The 27,377-nt window shown below is 39.7% G+C and overlaps 1 protein-coding gene across 1 annotated transcript; it reads left to right on the plus strand.

The window, feature by feature from the left end:
* Nucleotides 1-129: 129 nt before the first annotated feature.
* Nucleotides 130-23,792, plus strand: LRRC63 (leucine rich repeat containing 63; the record flags this gene model as incomplete). The annotated part of the gene is made up of 8 exons (XM_027973918.3): nucleotides 130-841; nucleotides 1,288-1,356; nucleotides 5,208-5,368; nucleotides 10,256-10,354; nucleotides 14,389-14,525; nucleotides 20,358-20,441; nucleotides 21,385-21,624; nucleotides 22,805-23,792. Coding segments are annotated over 8 exons (1,746 nt in total), but the record flags the coding sequence as incomplete, so codon positions are not given.
* Between the last annotated feature and the right edge of the window lie 3,585 nt (nucleotides 23,793-27,377).

A 27,377-nucleotide genomic window follows, 5' to 3' on the forward strand; every position in this document is an offset into this window, starting at 1 on the left:
AAGTCCTGATAATTGAGTGAGTATATACAGAAACATCTTAAGAAGGTGAGGGAGGGTGAGTGGATGAAAAAAGCTATGAATGCTAATACATTAATAGTTTTTCTCCTGACACCTTGACAAACATAATCTAATTCTGCTTTCTTTTTTCTTTTTTCTGGTTTAGTTGGGACTGGTGAAACTAGCCTACCACGTGTACACTTCATCCAAGAAAAAACCGCTTCATTTGAAAGAGATAAAACTAGTTTTCCTGTCGTTCCAAGGGATCGAGCACAAACCCCTGTCAGTATTCAAAACCTCTTCCTTGATCATGATGTACCACGGAGAGTGATGACTATTTCAACAACTAAAAAGTCTTCTAAGCACGTCTATTGGCACATTCCAGAGACTGCTACTGGTTCAATATTTTTCCCCAGGTGTCGTTCAGCTTCGGCTCGGGTTTTTGGGAAAGAAGTAAGCAAAACGGAAGGTGCAGAGAAATCAGAAGGGCCATTAAAAATACAAAACATTTACACCAGCATTTTAAAAGACATTCTGATTCTCTCTTCGGAGTTCTCCAGAGTTCCAAGCGCCACTCCTTCAGTGCCTAGTCCCAAGCTCAAGGAGGTTCACTCTGAGCACTTTTTACAAGAGGGCAACATCTATACTTTCAAGCAGCCCCTGTTGCGTTTAAGCGCAACAGTGCCGATCCCTGTACCGAGGACCACGCCTGTGAAAGCCACGAGTCAGTGGTCTGGCCGTGTACACAGCCGAACAGTGACACTCAATATTACTGATTTCCCAGGTCCCATGATCATACCGTCACCAGTTTTACCGAGGAAACCTCTAAGACAGTCTGTGATAGGTAAATCCAGTCTGGAGATGGTCTGTAATAATGGGGTCAAGTAGAGCAAAGGCAGAGGGGCATCCCAGCACATGGTGGTTCCCCCTTGGGTTTGCAGGATAGAATGACGGGATTCCTTTTCGCCTGTATGTTTAATAGATGGGGCAGAATGCAGTGACAGAAATCCTGACCTTGCAGGTCTGCCAAGGACATACTAGAAACTCCACCCCTGATGGTGGTGATGGGAACCAGATAAAGCCTTTCAAAGGAACAGAGAAGCTCATAAAAAGGAGCAGTAGGAATGAAAATGGGCCTCCGTAAGGTGGTTTTGATGAACTCTAGAAGCAGAATGCCAGTGCAGATGGATGCCTTCCTGGGTGCATTTTGTTTTTTTCCATGGATAACCCATCCTCAACATGAAATTTCACGCACATCTAACCATGGGCCTATTTTAATTTTTTTTCTAGAAAGCCGTGTAACAGAACATGAACATATAGAAACTGTCCCAACGCAAAGCATGCTGAGCCTACATGAAGGTAAATAGGTCTATATTGTTCTTTAAAAAATTATATGTATGATTCTCTCACCATGGAAGTATTTGTGATTTTGTGCATTTGTGTATATGTGTGTGATTCACACATATGTCACACCTCATTATCATTTCCTTAAACTATTTACTCAGCAACTTTTTTTTTTTTTTTGGCTGCACCGGGTCTTGGGGGCAGCATGCAGGATCTTTACTTACAGCATGCGGAATCTAGTCCCCTGACCAGGGATCGAATCCGGGCCCTCTGTATTTGGAACACAGTCTTTACTACTGGACCACTACAGAAATCCCCAGCTACTATTTTTAAAGTGCTGACTATAAACCCAACTTTGTATTGATGTTGAGACCTTAAAAGCTAGAGTATTCTTAATCTGGGTGGGGAAGACTGATATGGCATCATGATAGCTTCTTGCCATGTGCCAGCACTGTTTTAAGTGTTTTGACCTTAGTTACTGAGCAGAAACAAATGAAAACTCATGTTTAAAGAAAGATGACTTCATCCTACACCTCACATTATTTCTGTAAACAATTTCACAAATAATGTGTAGTTAACAGTTCACAGTTTTCAGGTACACAAAGAAAGACAAAATGAATGGGAGCTAGCAGAAGGAGTAAGCAGTAGAAACAGACCCACGGGTGTTAAGGGTGTTGGGTGTTTCTAAACTGGGCGCGCGCTGGACGATGCACTAAGGAACACAGCAGGAAACATTGGCTGAGACGCTAACTAAGTGAGCATGAATTTTACCAGTTGCACAGGAGACAATTCTTAAAGTTTTCAAGCTCTGTTGAAGTGGAGGGGCTTTGGTAAGCTTTCAGTTGAAGACCCAGAGGACCCATGCCTTGGGAATAAGAATGGTGTTTGAGGAGAAAGGACAAAACTAAAATAGGTTATCCCCTACAAAACTCAAAACCAATCCTTGATAAATCACAGTGATAATTCCTGTCCAGTCAAAGAAAACCTAGAGACAGAAAATATTATCCAGACCCTTTAAAATTGTTATCCAGAATGTCCAGCTTTAAATTGCAAAATCCCAATTTTTTTTTCAACATCCTAAAAATAGGATAAAATGTCTGAAAACCAGTAGAAAGAAACAGGCAATAGGATGAGAATCGCACATTCAGATACTGGAATTTTCAAACAAGGATTTTAAAATAATTGTGATTACTATATTGAAAAAAATAGTTGGAGAATTTTATCAGAGAACTGAAATTTTAGAAAAACAATAATCACGTAAAATTTTAGAACAGGAAGCATAATATAACAAATTAGTGATTCAATGGATGTGTTTAGTAGGAGATGGTGGCTCAGATAGTAGAGAATCTGCCTGTAATGTAGAAGACCCAGGTTCGATCCCTGGGTTGGGAAGATCCCCTGGAGAAGGGAATGGCTACCCACTCTAGTATTTTTGCCTAGGAAATCCCATGGACAGTGGAGCCTGGCTAGCTGTACTCCTTGAGATCTCAAAGAGTTGGACACGACTGAGTGGCTAACACTTTTCAATCTCACACTTTACACAGAAGAACACTCCAACCATAAAGCTTTCTTTTTTCCTCAGTTGCATTGAGATGTAATTCACATGTAACTCTGTATACATTTAAAGTGAACAGCACACTGATTTGATACATGAATATATGGTAAAATGATTACCACAATAAATTGAGTTAATATCCATCCCTTCACAATTTTTTCTTGTGATGAAAATTTTAAACTTGACTCTCTCAGCAACTTTCAGATACACTTTCAAATATATGTGTGTAATATCATTAACTGTAGCAACCACAGGGCTTTCTGCGCATGCTAGCCTTCTAGCCGCTCCCTGTCCCTATCTGTGACATAAATTACCTTCTGGGTGTCCTCCATGTCACGTGCGTGTGTCTGCTTAGTCGCTAAGTCCTGTCCGACTCTTTGCAACCTCATGGACTGTAGCCCACCAGGCTCTTGTCTACGGGATTCTGCAGGCAAGAATACTGGAGTGGGTTGCTATTCCCTTCTCCAGGGGATCTTTCTGACCCAGGAATTGAACCCTCAGCTCCTGCATCTCCTGCATTGCAGGCGAATTCTTTACCACTGAACCACTGAGAAGCCCCTCCATGTCCTAGGCCTGAACAAATCAGGTTAGCATCTCTAACTTACAGAGTTTATTCCTCTCTGATGTTTCCCTCTTTAAAAGTTCCAGGTGAGTTTTAGCATCCTCAGATCCTTCAGAGATCTGTCGGGGAATTTCTAACCACCTCTGCCACCTCCATCTCCCTAGCTTTCAATCAGAAACCAACTGTGTGAGCTTAGCCATGAGCGTGGGCAGACAGAAAGCAGGCCGCAGACTTATGTCTCCACTCCTTCTCCAGTCCTGTCGCTGTCTTCCCTCCCACGAGACAAGGAATCTCTGTATCACATCATACATCTTCATTCTGCGGCTAACTTTCACATCTGTTGACCTGAAGTGGGTCTATTTTAGAAATTAACAACTGAACATTGTTTTCTCTGGTCTAGCATGCCCCATTTCTTTTTACTGAAGCATAATATAAGAGCTACTGAGATGATAAAATTTGTTGGTGCAAGTAATACAGCAAAAATGGCTGGGAATGTAAAATATTATATTTCAAAATATCTTCCTGCCACTCCTGGGTGTCTGCTTAAATAGGCCTTTTTTTTTTTTTTTTTTAAGATAGCTGCATGATAAGCTGCATGTGGGATCTTAGTTTCCCAGCCAGGGACTGAACCAGCACTCCCTCACCCCCTGAATTTGAAGCTCAGAGTCTTAAACACTGGACCGCCAGGGAAATCCCTTGAGTAGACCATTCTTGAGGAAAGGTGAAACCCACAAGGATCATGATAAAGTAAATGCAGGTGGTTGCTGTTTGGCTACTTCTGAGTTGTTTAGGTTTTTATTTTCCTTTCCCTGTGTGAAGTCTTCAAACCGAGTTACATAGGGTATGGGAATCATGTGTCAAGGTGATATTAAGGAAGAAGCAAGGTTGCGCCTTGGGATGTGATCTCTATCTGAGATATGTTTACATGATGCCCTGTCTTCATTTTATGAAGCAAGAAGTTGTTTGTGTAATTCATTGTAAAATCAGATATTTTTATATATAGTATAAAAGTCTGATGGACTCTAAATTATTGAGGTAGAAATCTATTAGCTTATGGTTTTCTTTTTGAAAGACAACTGTGCTATCTGATATTAAAAAGTTTGGTCAGTAGAACCAACTGAGGTTGGGTGGATGAAGGTTGTAGGGAATCTCGAACATGAGGTTTGAAGATTTAAAGGAATCTCTTCCAAAGGATGTATCTAGGTAACCTACTTCTGTTGACTTACCAGGCTTTTCTGGTGGCTCAGACGGTAAAGAATCTACCCGCAATGCAGGAGACCCAGGTTTGATCCCTGGGTCAAGAAGAGCCCCTGGAAAAGGGAATGGCTCCTTCTTCCAGTATGCTTGCCTGGAGAACTCCATGGACTGAGGAACCTGGCAGGCTACAGTCCATGGGGTTCCTAAGAGTCACACATAACTGAGTGACTAACATCTTCACTTTTCACTGCTATCCTAGAAACTTCCCTGGTGGCTCGTTGATAAAGAATCTACCTGCAATGCGAGGGACTCAGGAGATGCCTGCAATCCCTGGGTTGGGAAGATCCTCTGGAGAAGGAAATGGCAACCCACTCCAGTATTTTCGCCTGGGAAATCCCATGGACAGAGGAGCCTGGTAGTCGCAGACAAGTCTGACATGATTCAGTGACTAACCAACGACAGCAATAATTGTTACAGTACAAATATCTTTTAGGTTTCACTCTAAGTGATGACGCATTTATGATTCATGTTTGTTTTGTTTTGTTTGTTTAGATAGCATTAAATCTAAAAAAATAGATCCTATAGTGGTACCTGTCGTACAAGGTGAAGGTTTCAAGACTATTGTGGCAACACGCTATGAAACAATACTAGCCATGACCAACCTGGCCATAATAAACTGTCAAATTCATGGAAGAAATGCACTTAATCTGAAGGTATGCTTGGTACTTTTAATAGTAATTTCCTGTTGTATTGTCAGATGTTTTTTCTTTAGGTTTCCTAACTTAGGTTACTCTCCATGGTATTGAAGGGACAACATGAAGCGGTTGGGGTGACGGAGCTGCATAGTAAGAACAGTTTTGTGTTCTCTTGAAGTTAACTTGGTATCAATCCAAGCTAGATGTTTTAAACTTAGGATGCCAATTTAATTTTCATGGTAACCATTCCTAAGGAGCTATCTATAAAATATACACAAAAGAGAATGAGAAAGGAATCAACATGACAGATTACAAAAAATTAATTGGATGCCAAGCAGGTAGTAATGGAGTGAACGAGGAATAGCAGCAACAACAAACTTCTAGAAAGGTAAAACCATGGTGACAGTAACGCTATCAGTGCTTATAATGGTTCTGGGGGGAGGGAGGGAAGCATGAACAGCAGGAGCAAAATTAGGGAAGTGAAATTATCCTCTGTGATTTAATATTATCATAATGAACAGATTTCATTATACATCTGTCAAGACCCTTAGGATATATGACACAAACTTTGAACTCTGACATAAATTTTGGATTTAGGTTGATAATGATATGCTCATGTTCAGTTCAGTTTAGTCACTCAGTCGTGTCCGACTCTTTGCGACCCCATGAATCGCAGCGTGCCAGGCCTCCCTGTCCATCACCAACTCCCGGAGTTCACTCAGACTCATGTCCATCAAGTCAGTGATGCCATCCAGCCATCTCCTCCTCTGTCGTCCCCTTCTCCTCCTGTCCCCAGTCCATCCCAGAATCCAGGTTCTTTTCCAAGGAGTCAACTCTTCGCATCAGTGGCCAAAGTATTGGAGTTTCAGCTTTAGCATCACTCCTTCCAGTGAACACCCAGAACTGATCTCTTTTAGAATGGACTGGTTGGATCTCCTTGCAGTCCAAGGGACTCTCAAGAGTCTTCTCCAACACCACAATTCAAAAGCATCAATTCTTCGGTGCTCAGCCTTCTTCACAGTCCAACTCTCACATCCATACATGACCACTGGAAAAACCATAGTCTTGACTAGACTAGTGCTAATGTTAGTAATGTTCAAAATTCTTCAAGCTAGGCTTCAACAGTATGTAAAGCGAGAACTTCCAGATGAACAAGCTGGATTTAGAAAAAGTTCAGGAACCAGAGATCAAACTGTTGGATCATAGAAAAAGCAAGGGAATTCCAGGAAAAAACTTCTACGTCATCGACTACGCTAAAGCCTGTGACTGTGTGGATCACAACAAACTGTGGAAAATTCTTCAAGAGATGGGAATACCAGACCACCAAACCTGCCTCCTGAGAAACCTGTATGCAGCACAAGAAGCAACAGTTAGAACCAGACATGGAACAAAGGACTAGTTCAAAATTGGAAAAGGAGTACGTCAAGACTCCCTGTATATTGTCACCCTGCTTACTTAATTTCTATGCAGAGTACATCATGCAAAATGCTGGGCTGGATGAATCACAAGCTGGAATCAAGATTACCAAGAGAAATATCAACAATCTGCAGATGATACCATCCTAATAGCCGAGGGCAAAGAGGAAATAAAGAGCCTCTTGATGAGGGTGAAAAAGGAGTGAAAAAACTGGCTTAAAACTTAACATTCAAACAACAAAGACCATGGCATCTGGTCCCATCACTTCATGGCAAATAGAAGGGGAAGAAGTGGAAACAGTGACAAATTCATTTTCTTGGGCTCCAAAATCACTGTAGACTGTGACTGCAGCTACAAAATTAAAAGATGCTTGCCCTTGAAAAACAAGCTGTGACTAGCCCATATAGTATATCAAAAGAAGAGACACCACTTTACTGCCAAAGATCTGTATAGTCATATATGGATTTGAGAGGTGGACCACAAAGAAAGCTGAGAGCTGAAGAATTGATGCTTTCAAACTGTGATGCTGGAGAAGACTCTTGAGAGTCCACTGGACTGCAAAGAGATCAAACTAGTTAGCCACAAAAGAAATCAACCCTGAATATTCATTGGAAGGACTGATGCTGAAGCTGAAGCTCTAATACTTCGGCCATCTAAGGCAAAGAGCTGACTCACTGGAAAAGACCCTGATGCTGGGAAAGATTGAGGGCAGGAGAAGAGGACAAAAGAGGATGAGATGGTTGGATGGCATCACCGACTCAATGGACATGGGTTTGAGCAAAATCCCGGAGATAGTGAAGGAAAGGGAAGCGTGGCATGCTGCAGTCTGTAGGGTTGCAAAGAGCTGGACATGATTTAGCTACTGAACAATAGCGACGTTAGCCCATTGATTATAACAAAACATACTGCTGTGTGAAATGTTGATATTGGGAGATACACTGCTATGTGTGGGGAATAGATATGTGGAAAAGAAAGATCTCGAATCAACAACCTAACTTTGTACTTTAAGGAACTTCATTAAGAGAGCAAACTAAATCCAAAATTAGCAGAAAGAAGGGAACAGCAGAGATTAGAATGGCGATACATGAAACAGAATAGGAAAGCAAGAGAATCAAAGAAACCAAAAGTTAGTGCTTTGAAAACATCAACAAAGTTGACCTTTAGCTAGACTAAAAAAGAAAGACAGAAGGTACAAATAAATAAAATCAGGAATGAAAATGGAAAAGTTACTACTGGCTTCAGTAAATGGGATTATAAGCAAACACGGAAGTAAATGGGATTATAAGAGAACAGTAGGAGCAATTATATGCCTGCAAACTAAATATCCTGGATGAGATGAAACATTTTCTAGAAAATCACAAATTAACAAAACTGACTCAACAAGAACTAGAAATTTGAGCAGACGCCTAAAAAGTGAATAGATTTAATAAATAATCAAAACTTCTGAACAAAGAAGAATGCAGGACCGAATGGCTTCATGGGTGAATTTTGCTGATTGTTTAAAGGAAAATAAACATCTATCCTTCTCTAAAACTTCCAGAAAATAAAAGAGGTAGGAACACAACCCAGTTCCACTGCTGAATAGGGGAATTCCACGTCACAAAACAATTCTTGGACACCAGCTGGGTGTTCCGCAGTTCTACTCAGTTCTGACAGTATCTATCCAGAGATAACACTGGGTTCCACAGGGAAGGTGCTCAGTCCCGCAAGACTGCCTTCCACTTCGGACACCAATCACAAGCCCAGGATGTTGACCTGCGATTCTGACCAACCAGCTACAGATTGGAGGTTCCAAGGACCCCCTCCAACTCAGGATGCCAATCATAAGTTGTTACCTATACTTCTGACCACGTCCATGCTAAATCGCTTCAGTCATGTTGGACTTTATGTGACCCCATGAACTGTAGCCTACCAGACTCCCCTGTCCGTGGGATTTTCCAGGCAATAATCCGGGAGTTAGTTGCCATTTCCTCCTCCAGGGGATCTTCCCACCCCAGGGACTGAACCTGCGGCTCTTACGTCTCCTGCACTGGCAGGAGGATTCTTTACCGCTGGTGCCACTGGGAAGCCCCATACTTCTGACTGACAGGCCATGAATCAGATATTCTCACAACCTGCTTCTTGGCTTCCATTCATCTCCTAGAGCAGCTCACAGAACTCAGAAAAGCGACTTACTTACTTGATTACTGGCTTATTACGAAGGATATTAAAGGATATGAATCAACAGCCAGATGAAGAGATACATAGGGGAAGATATGAAGAAAGGGTTCAGAGGTTCCACACCTTCTTCAGGTGCTGCTCTCCCCAAATCTCCATGCGTTCACCAGCCTGGAACGTTCCACACTCTGTTCGCCTGGTTTTACGGAGGCTTCATTCATGGGTATCATTGACTAAATTTTTGACCATTGGCGATTGAGCTTAGTCTTTAATTGTCCCCCTCTTCAGAGGTGAGGAGATTGAAAGTTCTAACCTTCTAATCACATGGTGGGTTCCTCTGATAACCAGTCTCCATCCTTAGGAGCTTTTCCAAAGTTACTGCGTTTACATAAAGACAGTTGTGATATAAAGAGGTTTGTTATGACTAATAAGACACTCATTTTGCCTTCATGGCTCTGAAACAACTTCAGGAACTGAAGATAAGGAAATAACTATTATGGCAAAAAATGTTCCCTTTGCTCTTATTGCCTAGGAAATTCCAAGGGTTCCGGGAGCTAGTAGCCAGGAACCATGGATGAAGTGCAACTGTATATAAGAAATATATTTCGGTCTTTCAGATGACCAAATATATTTTTTACTAAGTAAAAATATCATAATCCAGAACACATTTTATGCTATCAGTATAACCCAGATATCGTAGGAAGTTGAAAACACCACAAGAAAACTATGGATCAATACCCTTTGTTAATTAATTAATAAAATTGATAAATCCATGATATGATTAAGAAAAAAAGGAACTCTAAACACCAAATTCAAAACTTGAAAAGGAGAAATCATCACATTTTCTCAGACATTAAAATAGAAAATAACAAAATAATAAGAACAATATTTTCCCAATAAATACAACAACTGTGATAAAATGGAAACATTTTAGTCCAAATTAAGGCATACATTTTCCTAAGTCAGAAATTAGCATGTTTAGGCAGTTAAACAAATCTTAGATAGATTAATAAAAAGATAACAGAGAAATAGAAGTAGAGACATGAAAAATAGGGGGTAAAGAGAATTAAACATAAAATATATTTATTTATTTCAGCATGTAGTGGACAGTCAATAAGTGTTTGCTTGCTATTAGTTGAAATAATGCCTGTCACACATATAACACTGTATTTATTACATGCATAAATACTTGGTGGTTTTTCTATTTTGTTTATTTACATATTTAAGAAATTATTATCATGAAAGGCTAAAATGCTCATCTTTTTAAACTCTTGTATAAAATATTTTGTGCATGGTAAATAATTAACTTTTTCTCTTGTCACTTTCTTCTAGGGCTTTTTTCTCCTAAATTGTCCAGATCTAACACCTTTGGCTTCCCAGTTGATATATCTTAATTTATCATATAATAACATCTGTGACTTCCCCACAGAAGTAAGTCCATTTTATTATTGTATCGATTATCATAATTTCTTACTATTTATAATAATTATTAGTTTAAAATAGACACTTATGGCACCTTGGAGTTACTGTAAAGTAAATGTATTTTGGATTGCACCCAAAAAGGCTTACTTTCAAAAGTACCAAAAGTATAGTACATTTTCTTAGGAAGTCCTAATGACAAAATCCTCAAAGACTGTGTTATAGTCTGGTTCTCAAATATGTTCTCATAATTAAACAATGCATGTAAAATTATTTTTTTTCCTGATTCTGAATAAAATCTAAGATATACCTTATCTATGTTAATTGGAAGCTTTAAAGACAATCTTTAGTGACCAGGTAATATGATGTTGTAACAAGTATTCATTATCATAGGATGAAATAGGATAATCTGCTCAGTAAAACATACCAAGGATAATCAGATATGGGAAGAGGTAGTTCAATGTCATTTTATATAAATAGGTCATTATGACTAATGAGGACAGTTATAGCTATTACTTTCTCCAGGGAGTCTTCCTGATCCAGGGATCAAACTCAGGTCTCCTGCACTTGTAGGCAGATTCTTCACCATCTGAGCCACCAGGGAAGCTCAGGACAGATTATGTTTTCTGTGTCTTTCAGTCCAGTTCAGTTCAGTTCAGTCGCTCAGTCGTGTCCAATTCTTTGCAACCCCATGAATCACAGAACCCCAGGCCTCCCTGTCCATCACCAACTCCCGGAGTTCACTCAGACTCACGTCCATCGAGTCAGTGATGCCATCCAGCCATCTCATCCTCTGTCGTCCCCTTCTCCTCCTGCCCCCAAACCCTCCCAGCATCAGAGTCTTTTCCCAGTGAGTCAACTCTTCGCATGAGGTGGCCAAAGTATTGGAGTTTCAGCTTCAGCATGAGTCCTTCCAGTGAACACCCAGGACCGATCTCCTTTAGAATGGACTGGTTGGATCTCCTTGCCATCCAAGGGACTCTCAAGAGTCTTTTCCAGCACCACAGTTCAAAAGCATCAATTCTTCGGCGCTCAGCCTTCTTCACAGTCCAACTCTCACATCCATACATGATCACTGGAAAACCATAGCCTTGACTAGATGGAACTTTGTTGGCAAAGTAACATCTCTGCTTTTTAATATGCTATCTAGGTTGGTCATAACTTTCCTTCCAAGGAGTAAGCGTCTTTTAATTTCATGGCTGCAATCACCATCTGCAGTGATTTTGGAGCCCAAACAAATAAAGTCTGACACTGTTTCCCCATCTATTTCCCATGAAGTGATGGCTTAGTCATTGTTTAATTGGTCATAGGGTATTTTATTGTTTCATGAATTGATTTCTAGAATATTGACTTTTAAAGCAAATTGATTTCCAGCAAACTGACTTGCTTTCTGTTTCAAATATGCAGTATTGAAAACATACATTTTCATAATTTCTCTATAATGTTGTGTTTTGCCTTTTCATCCTGTTCATGGGGTTCTCATGGCAAGAATACTGGAGTGGTCTGCCATTCCTTCCTCCAGGAGACCACATTTTATCAGAACTCTTCACTATGTCCCATGGATTAGATGGTTAGGTAGCATCACCGACTCAATGGACATGAGTTTGAGCAAAGTCTGGGAGACAGTGAAGGACGGAGAAACCTGGCTTGCTGTAGTCCATGGAGTCACAAAGAGTTGGACATGACTTAGCAACTCAACCCTGCTTATTTAACTTATATGCAGAGTACATCATGAGAAACGCTGGACTGGAAGAAACACAAGCTGGAATCAAGATTGCCGGGAGAAATATCAATCACCTCAGATATGCAGATGACACCACCCTTATGGCAGAAAGTGAAGAGGAACTAAAAAGCCTCTTGGTGAAAGTGAAAGAGGAGAGTGGAAAAGTTGGCCTAAAGCTCAGCATTCAGAAAACGAAGATCATGGCATCCGGTCCCATCACTTCATGGGAAATAGATGGGGAAACAGTGGAAACAGTGTCAGACTTTATTTTTTGGGCTCCAAAATCACTGCAGATGGTGACTGCAGCCATGAAATTAAAAGACGCTCACTCCTTGGAAGAAAACTTATGACCAACCTAGATAGCATGTTGAAACTTTGCCAACAAAGGTCCGTCTAGTCAAGGCTATAGTTTTTCCAGTGGTCATATATGGATGTGAGATTTGGACTGTGAAGAAGGCTGAGCACAGAAGAATTGATGCTTTTGAACTTTGGTGTTGGAGAAGACTCTTGAGAGCCCCTTGGATGGCAAGGAGATCCAACCAGTCCATTCTGAAGGAGATCAGCCCTGGGATTTCTTTGGAAGGAATGATGCTGAAGCTGAAACTCCAATACTTTGGCCACCTCATGCGAAGAGTGGACTCATTGGAAAAGACTCTGATGCTGGGAGGGATTGGGGGCAGGAGGAGAAGGGGACGACAGAGGATGAGATGGCTGGATGGCATCACGGACTCGATGGATGTGAGTCTGAGTGAACTCCAGGAGTTGATGATGGACAGGGAGGCCTGGCGTGCTGCGATTCATGGGGTCGCAAAGAGTCGGACACAACTGAGCAGCTGAACTGAACTGAACTGAACTAGCGACTCAACAACTGTGTTTTTATTTTTACTAGAAGAGTTACTTTTTCTTCTTGAGTATGTCACACTAGTTGGCTTAATTTGACTACGACAAAAATGACAAGAATTCCTGAGGAGTATAGGGATTTTAGTTCTTCATGTTAATTTTAACCTTTCTTCTAAACAAGTTATATGTGAGACATATGGATCTGTCAAAGAATACTTTAACCGCTAAAATGTATAACTATATGGGAGATTTTCTGTTGTAAAATATAAAGTGCTCATTTTTAAAGTGATAGAATTAAGTAGAACTTGCCGTTAAAAGGCAGATCTGTGTTGTATAGCTATAGATAAAATATTCCAATGAAAATGGCAATATCCAGACTTGGAAGTGCTTTACTAGGGGCAGGCAAATGATGCCAAGTTATTATCTTACTGTGAAAGAAGTGAATAAAAGACCAGAGGCTGGCATAAATGTGGTGACTGGATTCATTACAAGTTTCATGAAAAATTCAAGGTGGTAGATGCTGGCAGAGGACAGAACCTACTGAAATAGTTAAGGATAGAAAAAAGTAAAAGCAAAAATGGTAAATGTAACAAACCATACAAATATTTACTTGGTCTCCTTTCTTCTCTTAGCCACAAAATCACATACAGTGGTAATTAAATAATGTATTGTTAGGTCTGTAACATATATGAATGTAGTATGTATAACAATTATAGTACAAAAAAGGAAGAGGGCATAGAGCTATTTAGTAACATTTCCATATCTCACTGGAATCAAGTTAGTGTAAATCTGAAGTAGATTCTGATAAGTCAAGGAGTATATTACAAGCTTTAGAGTAATCACTAATAACTGGGGAGAATATAGTGGGGAAAAATCATTAAAGTAATTAAAATACTATACTCTAAAATACTCAGTTGATGCAGACCAAGACAGTAGATGAGGAACAAAAATGACAAGCCATATGGAACACTGCAAGTTAAACTATGATGTAAACCCAGCCATGTCAATAGTAGTATTAAATGTGAATACATTCAAACACCCCAATCAAAAACTACAGTGTGTCAGACTGGACTTAAAAAGACAAGCCCCGGTGATATTCTGTCTAAAGTAGATACCCTTAAGAGAGAAAGAGACAAAGAGGTTAAGAGTAAAAGTATAGGAGAAGATACATCACACAGGTAGCTCTTACATTTCTCATTCTTTGCATAGTTGCTTCTTATGAAACCAGGAGATTGATTAAACAGGATGATCTCCCCATTTACAAAAGGAAGATCCTTGAGTCAAGGATATATAAATATAGTAGCTACACTATCTCACCAGATCATAGATATGAATGAGGGTTAGTTATTTTGAAGGCTTAGCAAAGGTACTTATTGAGATATGTGATATATTGAGAAAAATGAGTGTAAGCTACTGATTTTTCTGCTTTGGTTCAAAGGGTTTATTGTTCTACTCATGATTATTTCTCTTTTCTATTCCTTAGATATATTGCCTTAAAAATTTGCAAATACTGAATCTGAGAAATAATCCTATCAAAGAAATCCCTTCTACAATTCAACAACTTAAGCTCCTTAAATCTTTGAATGTTGCTTTTAATTTGATTACCACTCTTCCACCTGGGTAAGGTTGATAGTCTGAGATTATAAACACAGAAAATAAAGAATTTATAATTTAGAAAATGATCAATCTCCCTTTTGAAAGCAGCTAGCTACTTTTGAGCCATTTGATAATAATTCTTCTGCTCCCATTAGGGGACTTGATTCTTTTTATCTTATTAAAAAAAACAACCTATAAGCTACATTGATGGCAATTGATGTGGGGGTGGTAACTAGACACGCATTATCTGAGTGTGGATGAAGTCATCTAAAGAAGCTGGGGGGAGAGCCTTATACCTATCCCTGGGGAGTCTCTTTGGATATGGAAAGAACTCTGAACTTGGAATTAAGAATTCTAGCCTTATAATTGAGAATTCTCTATTTGATCTGGAGAAAATCACTTAGCCATTCTAGACCTCAATTTCCTAATCTATAAACTAAGAATCTACCTGTATGATATCTCAGATCCTTTAAACTCCAATAAGAATGTTGACATATGGATATAAAAGTGATGGATTTTTTTTTCCATGTATGGACTGGTAACTGTTTAACTCCTAATGAAAGTTTTGAACCAAAACCCTAACCAAATGCCAAAACAAGGTATTTCTTCTAGTTAGAGTTTAACAAACTGAATGTAAGTTAAGGGCAAAGAGTTAAGAGCACAGGGACTCTTAAAGAGTTGAACAATGTTTTGCAAAAGAGGGTTCTTATAGTAATTAAGAATGTACATCAAAATTTGTCTATAAAATTGTTCATCTAGCATTGTTTGCCATTAACAATCCAACAAGATCTATATTCATACATTGTAAAACTATTCAGTCATTAAAAAAATTAAAAAGTATATAAAAATTATATCATTACTGTGTAAAAATGCTTATAAGTATTATACTTATATAATACTCTTGCCTCTTGAGAAATCTGTATGCAGGTCAGGAAGCAACAGTTAGAACTGGACATGGAACAACAGACTGGTTCCAAATAGGAAAAGGAGTACACCAAGGCTGTATATTGTCACCCTGCTTATTTAACTTATATGCAGAGTACATCATGAGAAACGCTGGACTGGAAGAAACACAAGCTGGAATCAAGACTGCCGGGAGAAATATCAATCACCTCAGATATGCAGATGACACCACCCTTATGGCAGAAAGCAAAGAACTAAAAGCCTCTTGATGAAAGTGAAAGTGGGGAGTGAAAAAGTTGGCTTAAAGCTCAACATTCAGAAAACGAAGATCACAGCATCTGGTCCCATCACTTCATGGGAAATAGATGGGGAAACATCAGACTTTATTTTGGGGGGCTCCAAAATCACTGCAGATGGTGACTGTAGCCATGAAATTAAAAGACGCTCACTCCTTGGAAGAAAAGTTATGACCAACCTAGATAGCATATTCAAAAGCAGAGACATTACTTTGCTGACTAAGGTCTGTCTAGTCAAGGCTATGGTTTTTCCTGTGGTCATATATGGATGTGAGAGTTGGATTGTGAAGAAGGCTGAGCACCAAAGAATTGATGCTTTTGAACTGTGGTGTTGGAGAAGACTCTTGAGAGTCCCTTGGACTGCAAGGAGATCCAACCAGTCCCTTCTGAAGGAGATCAGCCCTGGGATTTCTTTTGGAAGGAATGATGCTAAAGCTGAAACTCCAGTACTTTGGCCACCTCATGCGAAGAGCTGACTCATTGGAAAAGACTCTGATGCTGGGAGGGATTGGGGGCAGGAGGAGAAGGGGATGACAGAGGATGAGATGGCTGGATGGCATCACTGACTGGATGGATGTTGAGTCTGAGTGAACTCCAGGAGTTGGTGATAGACAGGGAGGCCTGGCGTGCTGAGATTCATGGGGTCGCAAAGAGTCGGACACAACTGAGCAACTGAACTGAAGTGAACATATAAAATATATTAAACACACATAAAATGTATTAATAAAGAAAGAATCAATTCTAAGGGAGTAAAGATATTGCATTATGGGTTTTATTTTTGTTTGACTCCTCTATATCTCCACAGTAACATAAATTGTAGTGCCTTGCCCTGCCTTGATATGAGAATCAGCCATTTCTCTTAGGAAATCCTGTTTCCTTTTTAGTTGGAGGACGGTATTTAAAAAGCAAGATGCTTGTAGACACTCTCAGTGGACAGAGATAAGTAACTGAAGTATATTAATCTGTGTGTACAGACATGTCTATAATTGTTTCTGTGTGTACATATACACACAACTTACCCTCTGAAGTCATGCAGGCGTGACTGTAACAAAGGTTAAAAAAAAATCTTAATTTTTTTCTCAGTGGATAACAGGAGAAAATTGACATAGAAAATTACCACTTTTAACTGACAGACTGACAGTTTTGCCTTGCTTTTTTGATACAGTTTGATTTGATTAACCAGCATGTTCTTTGGGAGAGAGAAGCTGTTTGAAATAAAGAACCTAAGAACATGCTTGTGAACATACTTACTTCATACCTGAAGTAAGAGCTGATTCTGGAAATGCACAAATTTATTTTCCCATATTGCTATCGATTAAAGATAGGGATTGAATTACTTTATGCCCATATATCTGAAGAACGGAGTGGTATGTTTGATTTCATACTAACTTGGATAAACTATTAATACTCTTATAGCTTCCAATTTTAAAAATCTGCAAATAATATTAATAGTAATGCAGTGGTCCAGTGACCACTAAGATCATCCTGAATTGCCACGAACATATGATAGACTCTCAATAAATAACAGTTATATTTCCATGGCAGTGTGATGTTATTACATGCAATTATTAATGCTGGCACAGTCCTCCAAGCCATCACCAGGGCTCTAGTTTAAGTAGCTCATTGCTCAATGATGTGCTGATAAATAAAACAATGAAATAAATGTAAAACATTCTATACATCCTAAAAATTGTGATAGATTTGTTACTAGTGGGATATAGATTGTCAGACCAAACTGAGGATTTTTAAACAGGCTGCTTTCTAAAACAGATTGCTCTCTAAAATCCTATGTAAATGAGATAAATTTCATCTCTAGAGCCTATGAAGTTTCTTAATTAGCTTTCTCAGTGCTGCCTACAAGCCCAATTAAACATCACTATCAACAGGAATATATCATCAAAGATGAAAGCCTGGGATCAGACTAGTTTGCCTGTACTAAAGAAATAAAGGAAGACAAAATGATTCTAGAAACTTACTGAGGTAAAAAAGTGAAATAACATAATTTTAAATAAATAAAAAATTGGAACAGGTGGTGTTAATATTTTCTTTCCAGAGGTGAAAAAAGTCTAAGATGAACATTGAACTGAAAATGTTTGTCTTTTTTTTTTTTTTTTTTGCTTTTCTATTTGATCTCATTCATTTCTCAGAGCAAATGATTTAAAATTAACCAGGATCACCACGCCTTTCAAACTATGATGCTGGAGAAGACTCTTGAGAGTCCCTTGGACTGCAAAGAGATCCAACCAGTCAATCCTAAAGGAAGTCAATCCAGAATATTCACTGAATGGACTGATGCTGAAGCTGAAGCTCTGATACTTTGGCCACCTGATGCAAAGAGTCGACTCATTGGAAAAGACCCTGATGCTGCGAAAGATTGAGGGCAGGAGGAGAAGGAGGTGACAGAGGATGAGATGGTTGGATGGCATCACTGACTCAATGGACATGAGTTTGAGCAAACTCTGGGAGACAGTGATTGGTGTCTGCAGTCTATGGGGTCACAACTGAACAATAATCACCATGCCTTCCATTCAATTGTGATTTCCTAAGTAGGCAAGGAGATCTAACCAGTCCATTCTGAAGGAGATCAACCCTGGGATTTCTTTGGAAGTAATGATGCTAAAGCTGAAACTCTAGTACTTTGGCCATCTCATGTGAAGAGTTGACTCATTGGAAAAGACTTTGATGCTGGGAGGGATTGGGGGGAGGAGAAGAAGGGGACGACAGAATGAGGTGGCTGGATGGCATCACTGACTCAATGGACATGAGTTTGAGTGAACTCTGGGAGTTGGTGATGGACAGGGAGGCCTGGCGTGCTGCGATTCATGGGGTCGCAAAGAGTCGGACACGACTGAGCGACTGAACTGAAATGACCTGAAGTACTTTTGATGTGCTTGGCACCATGCAAAGCGTTAGATATATAGAAATGTAAAATTGAATCCTTGGCCTCCCGAATGTCACTGTTTAGGAGACAGACATTTGTCACACAGCGTGACAAATTCTTTGACAGAGGTAAACAGAGAAGCACAGAAGAGGCTGCTCACCTAGTCTGCAAAATTCAGGAAGAGTTCCTTGGAAGAGTTGACTTCCAAATCAAGACTTAAAGAAAGGAAGCTATCAAATTGGGGGAACTGGAGATATGTGAGAACTGGGCTAATTCAGGGAATTTTAGCAAATAAATCCTGGCCTATATGTGAACATAGGGTGAGCTGGATGAGTAGCCTGGGGACAGATCATGAGGACCATTACAATCCACACAAAAATAGTAGGAAGTCATGAAACATTCTGCTCATGGTGCTTTAGTTAATAATCGTGCAAGTAACTTTTCATCTTTATGGAAAACAGGAAGGTATTTGATAAGAGCATTCACAAAGAGGGGATAATTACTGGGGATTTGGGTGAATGTCATACTCAGCCTTTCCATTCCAGTCTTCAGGAAGCAACTCCCACCTCCGCCCTCCAGGCAGGGCTCTCTGCCTTAGCCTTTGTGTTCTTTGGCTCTTACTTTTAAGTTCTTCACTTAATTGGAGAAGAAAATGGCAACCCACTCCCATATTCTTGCCTGGGAAATCCCACGGACAGAGGAGCCTGGTGGGTTACAGTCCATGGGGTTTCAAGAGTCGGAAATGATTGAAGTGACTGAGCACCATACTTCGCTTAATGGAAGGAAAAATCAAGGATATTTCACTAGGAAAGTCTTAATGAGACTGCACTGGGTTGAAAGGTGTCCCTCAAAAGTTCATGTCCATGCAGAACCTTACAATGAGACCTTATATGGAAATAGGATCTTTGCAGATGTAACTGGTTAACAAGAAGTCATACTTGATTAGGGTGGGATTTGAGGGGACTCTAAATCCAATAAGTGGTGTCCTCATAAGAAGGCCACATGAAGACAGAGATGGAGATTGGAGTTATGCTTCACAAACCAAGGAACCCCAAGGACTGCTGGCAGCCCCCAAAAGCTAGGAGAGGGGCAAGGGACGGCTTCTTCCTCAGAGCCTCCAGAGGAACCCACGCTGCTGATACTGTGATTTCAGACTTCTGGCCTCCTGTACCGTGAGAGAATAAATTTCTGTAGTTTTAAGCCCACCCAGACTGTGAGAATTTATTCTGTCAGTCCTAGGAAACTAATACAGCAACCAATAAAATACATATTTTTAAATATTGTTAAGAATTTCTCAGCATATTCTCAGGGGGCGCAGTGATAAAGAATCTGCTTGCCAATGCAGGAGATGCTGGGGACAGGACATTTGATCCCTGGTCAGGAAGATCCCTTGGAAATGGCAACCCACTCCAGTATTCTTGCCTGAAGAACCCCATGGACAGAGGAGCCTAGCGGGCTACAGTCCATGGGGTCTCAAAGAGTCAGACACCGCTGAGCACAAGGAATTTCTCAGGTGTTTTTTTTTTCTAGATGGGGCTTTAACCACTCCAAACATTTCTAATCAGTCTTAACGGATAGATGAATTATTTTAGGAAAATTATTGTAATTATACCATCTGTAATGGAAACAAAAGTCTATTTGTACAAGTTTCAAGATCTTAAAAATATATGATTTCTCTCTGTACTTCTACCTACTAACTGAGGAATGAAATGATTTATATCCAGTAATGATAAGCATATAAACATTTTTACAATTCACTTTCTCTTTCTATTAAAGGCTATTTTGCTTGCATAATCTTGAGGAACTTGATATTTCCTACAATAGTATTGCTTTTATTCCAAATGATATCCAGAAACTCAGGTATTTTGCAAGTAGTAAGTACCCATAAGACATATGCCCCTTAAGGACAGAGCAAAATAAAGCTATTTACTTCTTTACATGCATTTAAAAATCAAACTATGTAAATATTATCTTATCTCTGAATGCCTTTTACTAGATTTTAGTTGGTTTCTAAGGAGCATTATCTTTAGTAAAATTTGATCATTTTATTTCTGCGTTTCTAATATTTTGATCAATTGTTTAATTTCCTGTGTAACAATCTTTGTATTTTCATAGAAGAATTCAGCCTGTTCATATTTGTTATGGCTGATATATTTAATTTTTTGCCTTCTGTTTAACATTGTATTTACTGTCCCTTCACTTTCTCCTTTCCATATTTCTTTCTTTCTTTTTTTTTTGGAGATTTTTTATTTCAGGATGCTATTTGTTCTCTTTTTTTTCCCCCTTGTTAATTTTGGAACTCCACTGAATTTTCCAAGTCTATTACTGGCTATCTTTCCTTCCCTAAAATTCATAAACACATGTTTTCCTTAATATTTTATAAAAGCTTCACCTAACACAGTGGTCTGTCTCCCCCCATTGCTGCTTCAACTAATAGTTGAGACTTTTCGCCTGAATGAAACAAAATGTATGTGTTGATGTTGAATTTGTCTATGAAAATAAATTTTCTTTGTATCCCTATTATAAGTTATTTAGTATAACATTCACTCTCCTATGTTTATGATTATTTCTTTTTCCATAGTGATGACTTGTTGCACAGAATATGTGCTTTAATGCTACCCTTTACACAAATGCACTTATTTGCATAATATATTGGTTGGTTGCTTTTTAAGTTAAATCTCTGGATTTTAAGGAAATACTTGACACTCATATTTTATTACTACTAAGTTTTATACCAATTTTGGGGCACACAGGGACAGATGTCTACTTTTTCCTTTTAAAATATGATTTCCTTTGTTTGCAGATCACTTGAAAAATTGATGGTTGATGGAAATGAACTGACTAGTTTTCCACATGGAATTTTAAAGCTTAACCTGAAAAAGATCCTATTTGAGAATAATTTCACTAATCCTATTTTTTGGAAAGAGAATTCTATGAATAATCCACAACATCTTACTCAAATTACAGCTTTGTTCTTTCTCAAGAATAATCTACATAAATATTATAATGTGATCCCAGTGGAAATCCAAAAGTTACTAAAATGGTGAGCAAATTCTGAAGTCCTTTTTACCAAGACACGCTTTTAAGCTTTTAAATACAGTTTATTATAGGGCCAGATGATAGTTTTAGAGTTAAACACACACACCTCACACCACACCACACATCCAAGTCTTTAGATTGTTCCTTCTGGCTTTTCTGGCATAATAATATAGTTTGAATTCAGCCTATCTTCTAATATTCTCAAGCTATTACTTAAATCTAAGGTGAGGTACAGATTGTGGAGATGTAGCTGGCAACTTCTATACAGTTTTAGTTAAGTCTTTTCTGTGAACCACTAGAGGCTTTCCTGCTGACTCAACAGTAAAGAATCTACCTGCCAATGCAGGAGACTTGGGTTCAAATCCCTGGGTTGGGAAGATCCCTTGGAGGAAATGGCAACCTGCTCTGTATCCTTGTCTGGGAAATTCCATGGATAGAGGAGTCTGGTGGGCTACAGTCCATGGGGGTCACAAGACTCAGACATGACTGAACACAATCCTTTATTTTGTTTTGTATTCCCCGATTACTAATGAAATTGAGAATCTTTATTCTGGAGGTTCTTGGACGTTCAGATTTCTACTTCTGTGAATAGTCCGTTCATGTGCTACTGTTAAAAGTACTATTTAACTGACCTGTAAGCCTTTAAAAATATGCCTGCGTGAATGTGTGCTCAATCATGTCTGACTCTGTGACTCCATGGACTGTGCAATATATATGGATCTCACAGACATGGAATATATACATGTGGATACTAATCCTATGCTAGGTTATAATAGTCCCTTTATCTTTAAAACAACATATATATTTATTTTGAGTGATAAATATAGTATGTATTTATTATATAACATTTGGAAAATACAGAAAAATTCCCTGTGGTCACATATTAAATAGGAGCAGCTATACTTTCCTGTTTTAGAAAATTAGGATTATTTTATACACATTTTGTGGGAATTGTCCTTAGGATGCTTTCTTACTCTAAAGCTATACTTTCCTGTTCTAGAAAATTAGGATTATTTTGTACAGATTTTTTTTAGCATTTACTTTTTCACTTGTGCATGTCAAATCCTCAGAGAGAGGGTAAGATCAATAATGAGAAAGGCCATGCTTCATACTGCTTTGAGTCTGACATAGCCTCAAGCAAAATGTCTTTCCTCTAGTAGACAGTGATGTTTCCTTCATTGCAGCACATCCCAATGTGAGTGGTGTCACGGTCCAATGTTCGGTGAAGGTTTTCGCATCATCCGATCCTGCGATGTTTTTGGAGTAACACAGCTTCCTGTTATACATTATGTCTGTTCCTCTTCCTGCTATAGGAAAGTAAAGGAAAGCAACGTTGTTTTCGATCATGTTCCTGAAAAAAGAATATCTCTAAATCCTGAACTGATGAATCCTACAATGACTTATGAATTCCACTTTAAAAACCATTAAAGTCGATGTGTACAATCATTCATGTCTTTAAGAGTACAGGTTGTGTGTGGAGATGTCTTCTCACATGAATCCTCTTTGTAATCCTAGCTCCTTATGAAACTTTGTGATTGTTAGGGAATCTTTTCAGAATATTTTTTTGAGAAGGATTAGTAAATAAAAGTCTGAGAATTTTGAAAAAGATCTAGAAAATGTCTTTCAGAGCATGTTTAGTATGAAAAGAAAAATGTTAAAATCCTTTGCAAAAAGGATTCATCTTACAATTGGTCTTCGTATGCATCCATTCTCAGGGATACGATAGTAATTCAAAGTCATTGGAGGGGTTTGAGCCTATATGGATTCAAAGTCATGCAGCCAGGTTCTCAATATCCGAAAGTCATCGGAGGGGTTTGAGCCTATATGGATTCAAAGTCATGCAGCCAGGTTCTCAATATTCGTGCATTTCTGTGGAAATTTGTCCAGTGCCAACTGTCTTCACTGTGGATTGCTTTGGGGAATAAAGGATTAATTCCAATACTACATTCATTTGTTTGAATTCATTACCCAGGCTCTTAGAAAATTGGTACCACCTTTCAGTTATCTTGACCACCATCTCATAAAGCCTGAATCCATAGGCCCATGTCAGCGTTCATTAGGCTTTCAGTAATGGTCTGGCAAGAAAATATAAGTACAAAATTACATTGCAAAGCAACATATGCATACAGTAGAACTTGAGGATTTAGAAGTTAGTATTTGGTAAGAGGAATGTAAAAGGGCATTTTGATACAACAAACAATTTAAGAAAGGCATAGAATTGTTTCATGTATGGCATAACTTTTAAGTGCAATTAAAACTAAAATGTTATTTCTAATGAAACCTGATGAGATGAACTTATTTTAATATATGCAACTATATGGCACACGGGCTTAGTTGCTCCATAGCATATGGGATCTTCCCAGATCAGAGATCGAACCCATGTCTCCTGCACTGGCAGGTGGATTCTTCACCACTGAACCACCAAGGAAGTCCCCTGCTTAGAATTTAAGGAGTGTGTGACGTCTCCTGGTCAGAGGTCACTCACTGGTGTCACTGTTTAACCAGGTTAACCATAACCTGCCCACAGAGGCGGTACTTTGGGTTTCATACTCCTGCCGTCCTACACCCTGAGCCTGGACTCTTGATAATCTGACCCGCATATACTGCCCTTCTTACAATACCCCGTGAATGACATCTGAAGGTTCTCCACTGGGTCACTCACTGTCACTGAGATAGCAGAGGTGGGGGCGGGGAAGCTTCACCTTCCGGGGCTTTCTCCAGCCCTGGCTGGGGCAGTTGCGATGAGCATTCCAGGTGGTCCCCCACCCCCAGGGCTCTGCTGCCTGCAGGCTCAGGGGCCAGATCCCTTCTGGCTTGCTCACAAAGGGCAGACAAGTGTCCTGTGGTGAGCAAGCGCTCCACAGCCCAAACACCCCCTCCTCTGGTAATGATCCATCCCTCCCCAACCTCTCTCTCATCCCACTTTCTGGCAGTGAGGGCTGATGCTTGGTTGGAAAGCCACATATATGTGCAGAGTTGTTCTAGCCAGCAGACACCACCACTTGGGCAGCTGCTATGCAGCAGGGCTGGTTGGGGGAAAGGAGTCGATTCTTTTCCCTCCCAAAGCCGAGATTCAGAGTCCGTCCTTCCAAAAAGGCCAGGAAAAGGTGAAAGGCCCAAAGCTCCTCCACTCGGTACAGGACTGCTAAGGTCCCTAATATGGGACCTGGCACAGAGTGAGGCCTCAGAAAAGGGTAGCTCTTACTTTTAATATCAGTATGTGGCTCCTCAGCCCCGGCCCAGTCGTCACTTCTGTTCCATGATGTCTGCCTTCAAGAGAGTTATGTTTTGGGTTTTTGTTTTTTCAAGATTTTTTTTTATTTGAGTCACTATTAAAGTCTTTGTTGAATTTGTCAGACTATTGCTTCTGCTATTTACGTTTGGTTTTTTGGTCACAAGTTATGCGGGATCTTTGCTCACCAACCAGGGATGGAGCCCCTGCTGACTGCAATGGATTGCTCACAATTCACGCATGCGTGCTCCGTTGTGTCTGACTTTGCAACCCCATGGACTGTAGCCCACCAGCCTCCTTGTCCATGGAATTTTCCAGATAAGAATACTGGAGTGGGCTGCTACTCCTTTACTTCAGGGGATCTTCCTGACCCAGAGACAGAATCCGAGTCTCTTGCACCTCCTTCGTTGGCAGGAGGATTCTTTACCACTAGTGCCCCCTGGGAAGAAAAGTCAGCCACTGGACCTCCAGGGGAGTCCTATGGCTTGTTTTTTAAAACAGATTTTAAACTTCTTGACACAGTGATGCTTCCAGTTGATTGACTGTCAGTTGAGGATCTCTGATTATTTTTATTTGTTGTTTTCATTACATTGAGTAGGGGGAGATGATATAAAGATTAATGACAGAAAATTGATTCTTCTTTCTGTTTTCTCCAAGATGTGCTTAGTTAAGCACTTCTAATCTTTAAATAGGATTCCTTTGGCTAGGCCAGCAATGCAAATGTTCCCAGTGCAATTAATCTCAGAAATCCATACCTCCACAAATCAAGAATGCCAGCCCATTTTGACTACCTAACCACTTTTTCTAACATGTTTTGGAAATTTCTATTTCTCCACCAATAAGAATTGCTATATATTTGACCAGAAAATGGTGGTTGGGGAACATATACATGTGGGTGGTCAAAGGATTCAACAGGTCTTGCTCATACTTCCAGTGAGACCTGAAGATTAGTGGGTGTTTTGTTTTGTTTTGTTTTGTTTTTTGGTAAGGGAGGAAGAAAATAAATAATAGTCACATTCACTATTATTTAAATAAGACTTTCAAACTAATGTTTTCCAGCTGAGTTCAAGTCGTCAGTGATTTATGGAGCACCTACTAGATAATGAGCACCACGTGCTTCATCTGCAATGCTCTAGAGACTTTTCTGGTGGTGGAAGTGGCTAAAGACTCCTCGCTCCCAGTGCAGGGGACCTAGGTTCGATCCCTGGTCAGGGAACTAGATCTCACATGCTGCAACTAAGAGTTCATATACCGCAACTAAAAATCCCACATGCTGCAACTGGCGCAGACTAATAAATGAAAGAATAGTAAAAAGTTTAAAAAAAACAAAACAGTCCTCAGACGTGGATATAAAGGGTTGTGCGGAGAAAGGGTCGAGTTAACCCGTGGCCACTGCTTCCACCTTCGCTGGGTCCCACTTGCTCAAAAAAGCAGCTGCAGTGCCCTCACCGTTGGGCCCTCGTGGCCCATGGACAGTGCATGCGTGCAGGGTCCCTTCTGAGAGAAGCTCCACCCCAGCTGCTTCTCCAATCGGAAAGGATATTTCCTGGCACCCAGAGTGTGAGAAGAATAAGGATAAGTCTCCTCAAAATGTCTCATCAGTTTTGAAATGTTGTTTGACCCTCCTTAACAATTGCTGAATATGTTTGTATGCATGCTAACTCGCTCCAGTCATGCTCAATTCTTTGTGACACTATGGACTGTAGCCTGCCAGGCTCCTCTGTCCATGGGATTCTCCAGGCAAGAATACTGTAGTGGGTTGCCATGCCCTCCTCCAGGGGATCTTCCCGACCCAGTGATCGAACCTGCGTCTCTTACGTTTCCGCATTGGCAGCCTGGCTCTTTACCACTAGAGCCACCTAGGAAGCCTGAATATGTTGATCACTTGGAAAAGCTGAACCAGTTAAATTTTTACTGTTTCAAAGACAGAAAGTTGACAGTAGGAAATTCTGCAGAAGCCAGAGTTGGAACTTTATGGGGACAACCGGCATATTTCTCAGGAATTCAGGCCACCTAACATAATTTTTAAAAGTTCAGTAAGATCCATGGGCTAATTTAAAACTGTACAGACAATCATCAGCTTGATTTTCTTCCTTTACTTTTTTTTTTTTTTAGCTCAATCCATATAGTTTTTAAGTTGTAGAAGGTTTTTTTTTTTTTGTACTAAAAAGAGATGCACACTAATTGCATTTTTTGATCCCTGAGTCACTCTTGCTTCGGTCATAAACTTTTAATTTAAGGAGTGAGGCACTAAAAAGTAAGAATTACCCATGTAATTTATAGTAATGCAAAACTTGGCCCAGCACACAGATCAATAGTCTCCATAAGGCCTAGGGCAGATACAGAGACAGTTACAAAAAGTCATTATCTAATTGGGAGATATATGCTCAGACACCAGATTTTCAGTTGACCTTAACTGAAGATTCTCTTGGCCCAAAAAGCACAATAATAGACAGTCCTTGAAACAGCATGCAGACAAGGGCACTTTTTTGTAACATCATGTGTCATAGGAAGAATTGCCTTAA

This window comes from Ovis aries, chromosome 10 (assembly GCF_016772045.2).
Source record: "Ovis aries strain OAR_USU_Benz2616 breed Rambouillet chromosome 10, ARS-UI_Ramb_v3.0, whole genome shotgun sequence".
Taxonomy (NCBI): domain Eukaryota; kingdom Metazoa; phylum Chordata; class Mammalia; order Artiodactyla; family Bovidae; genus Ovis; species Ovis aries.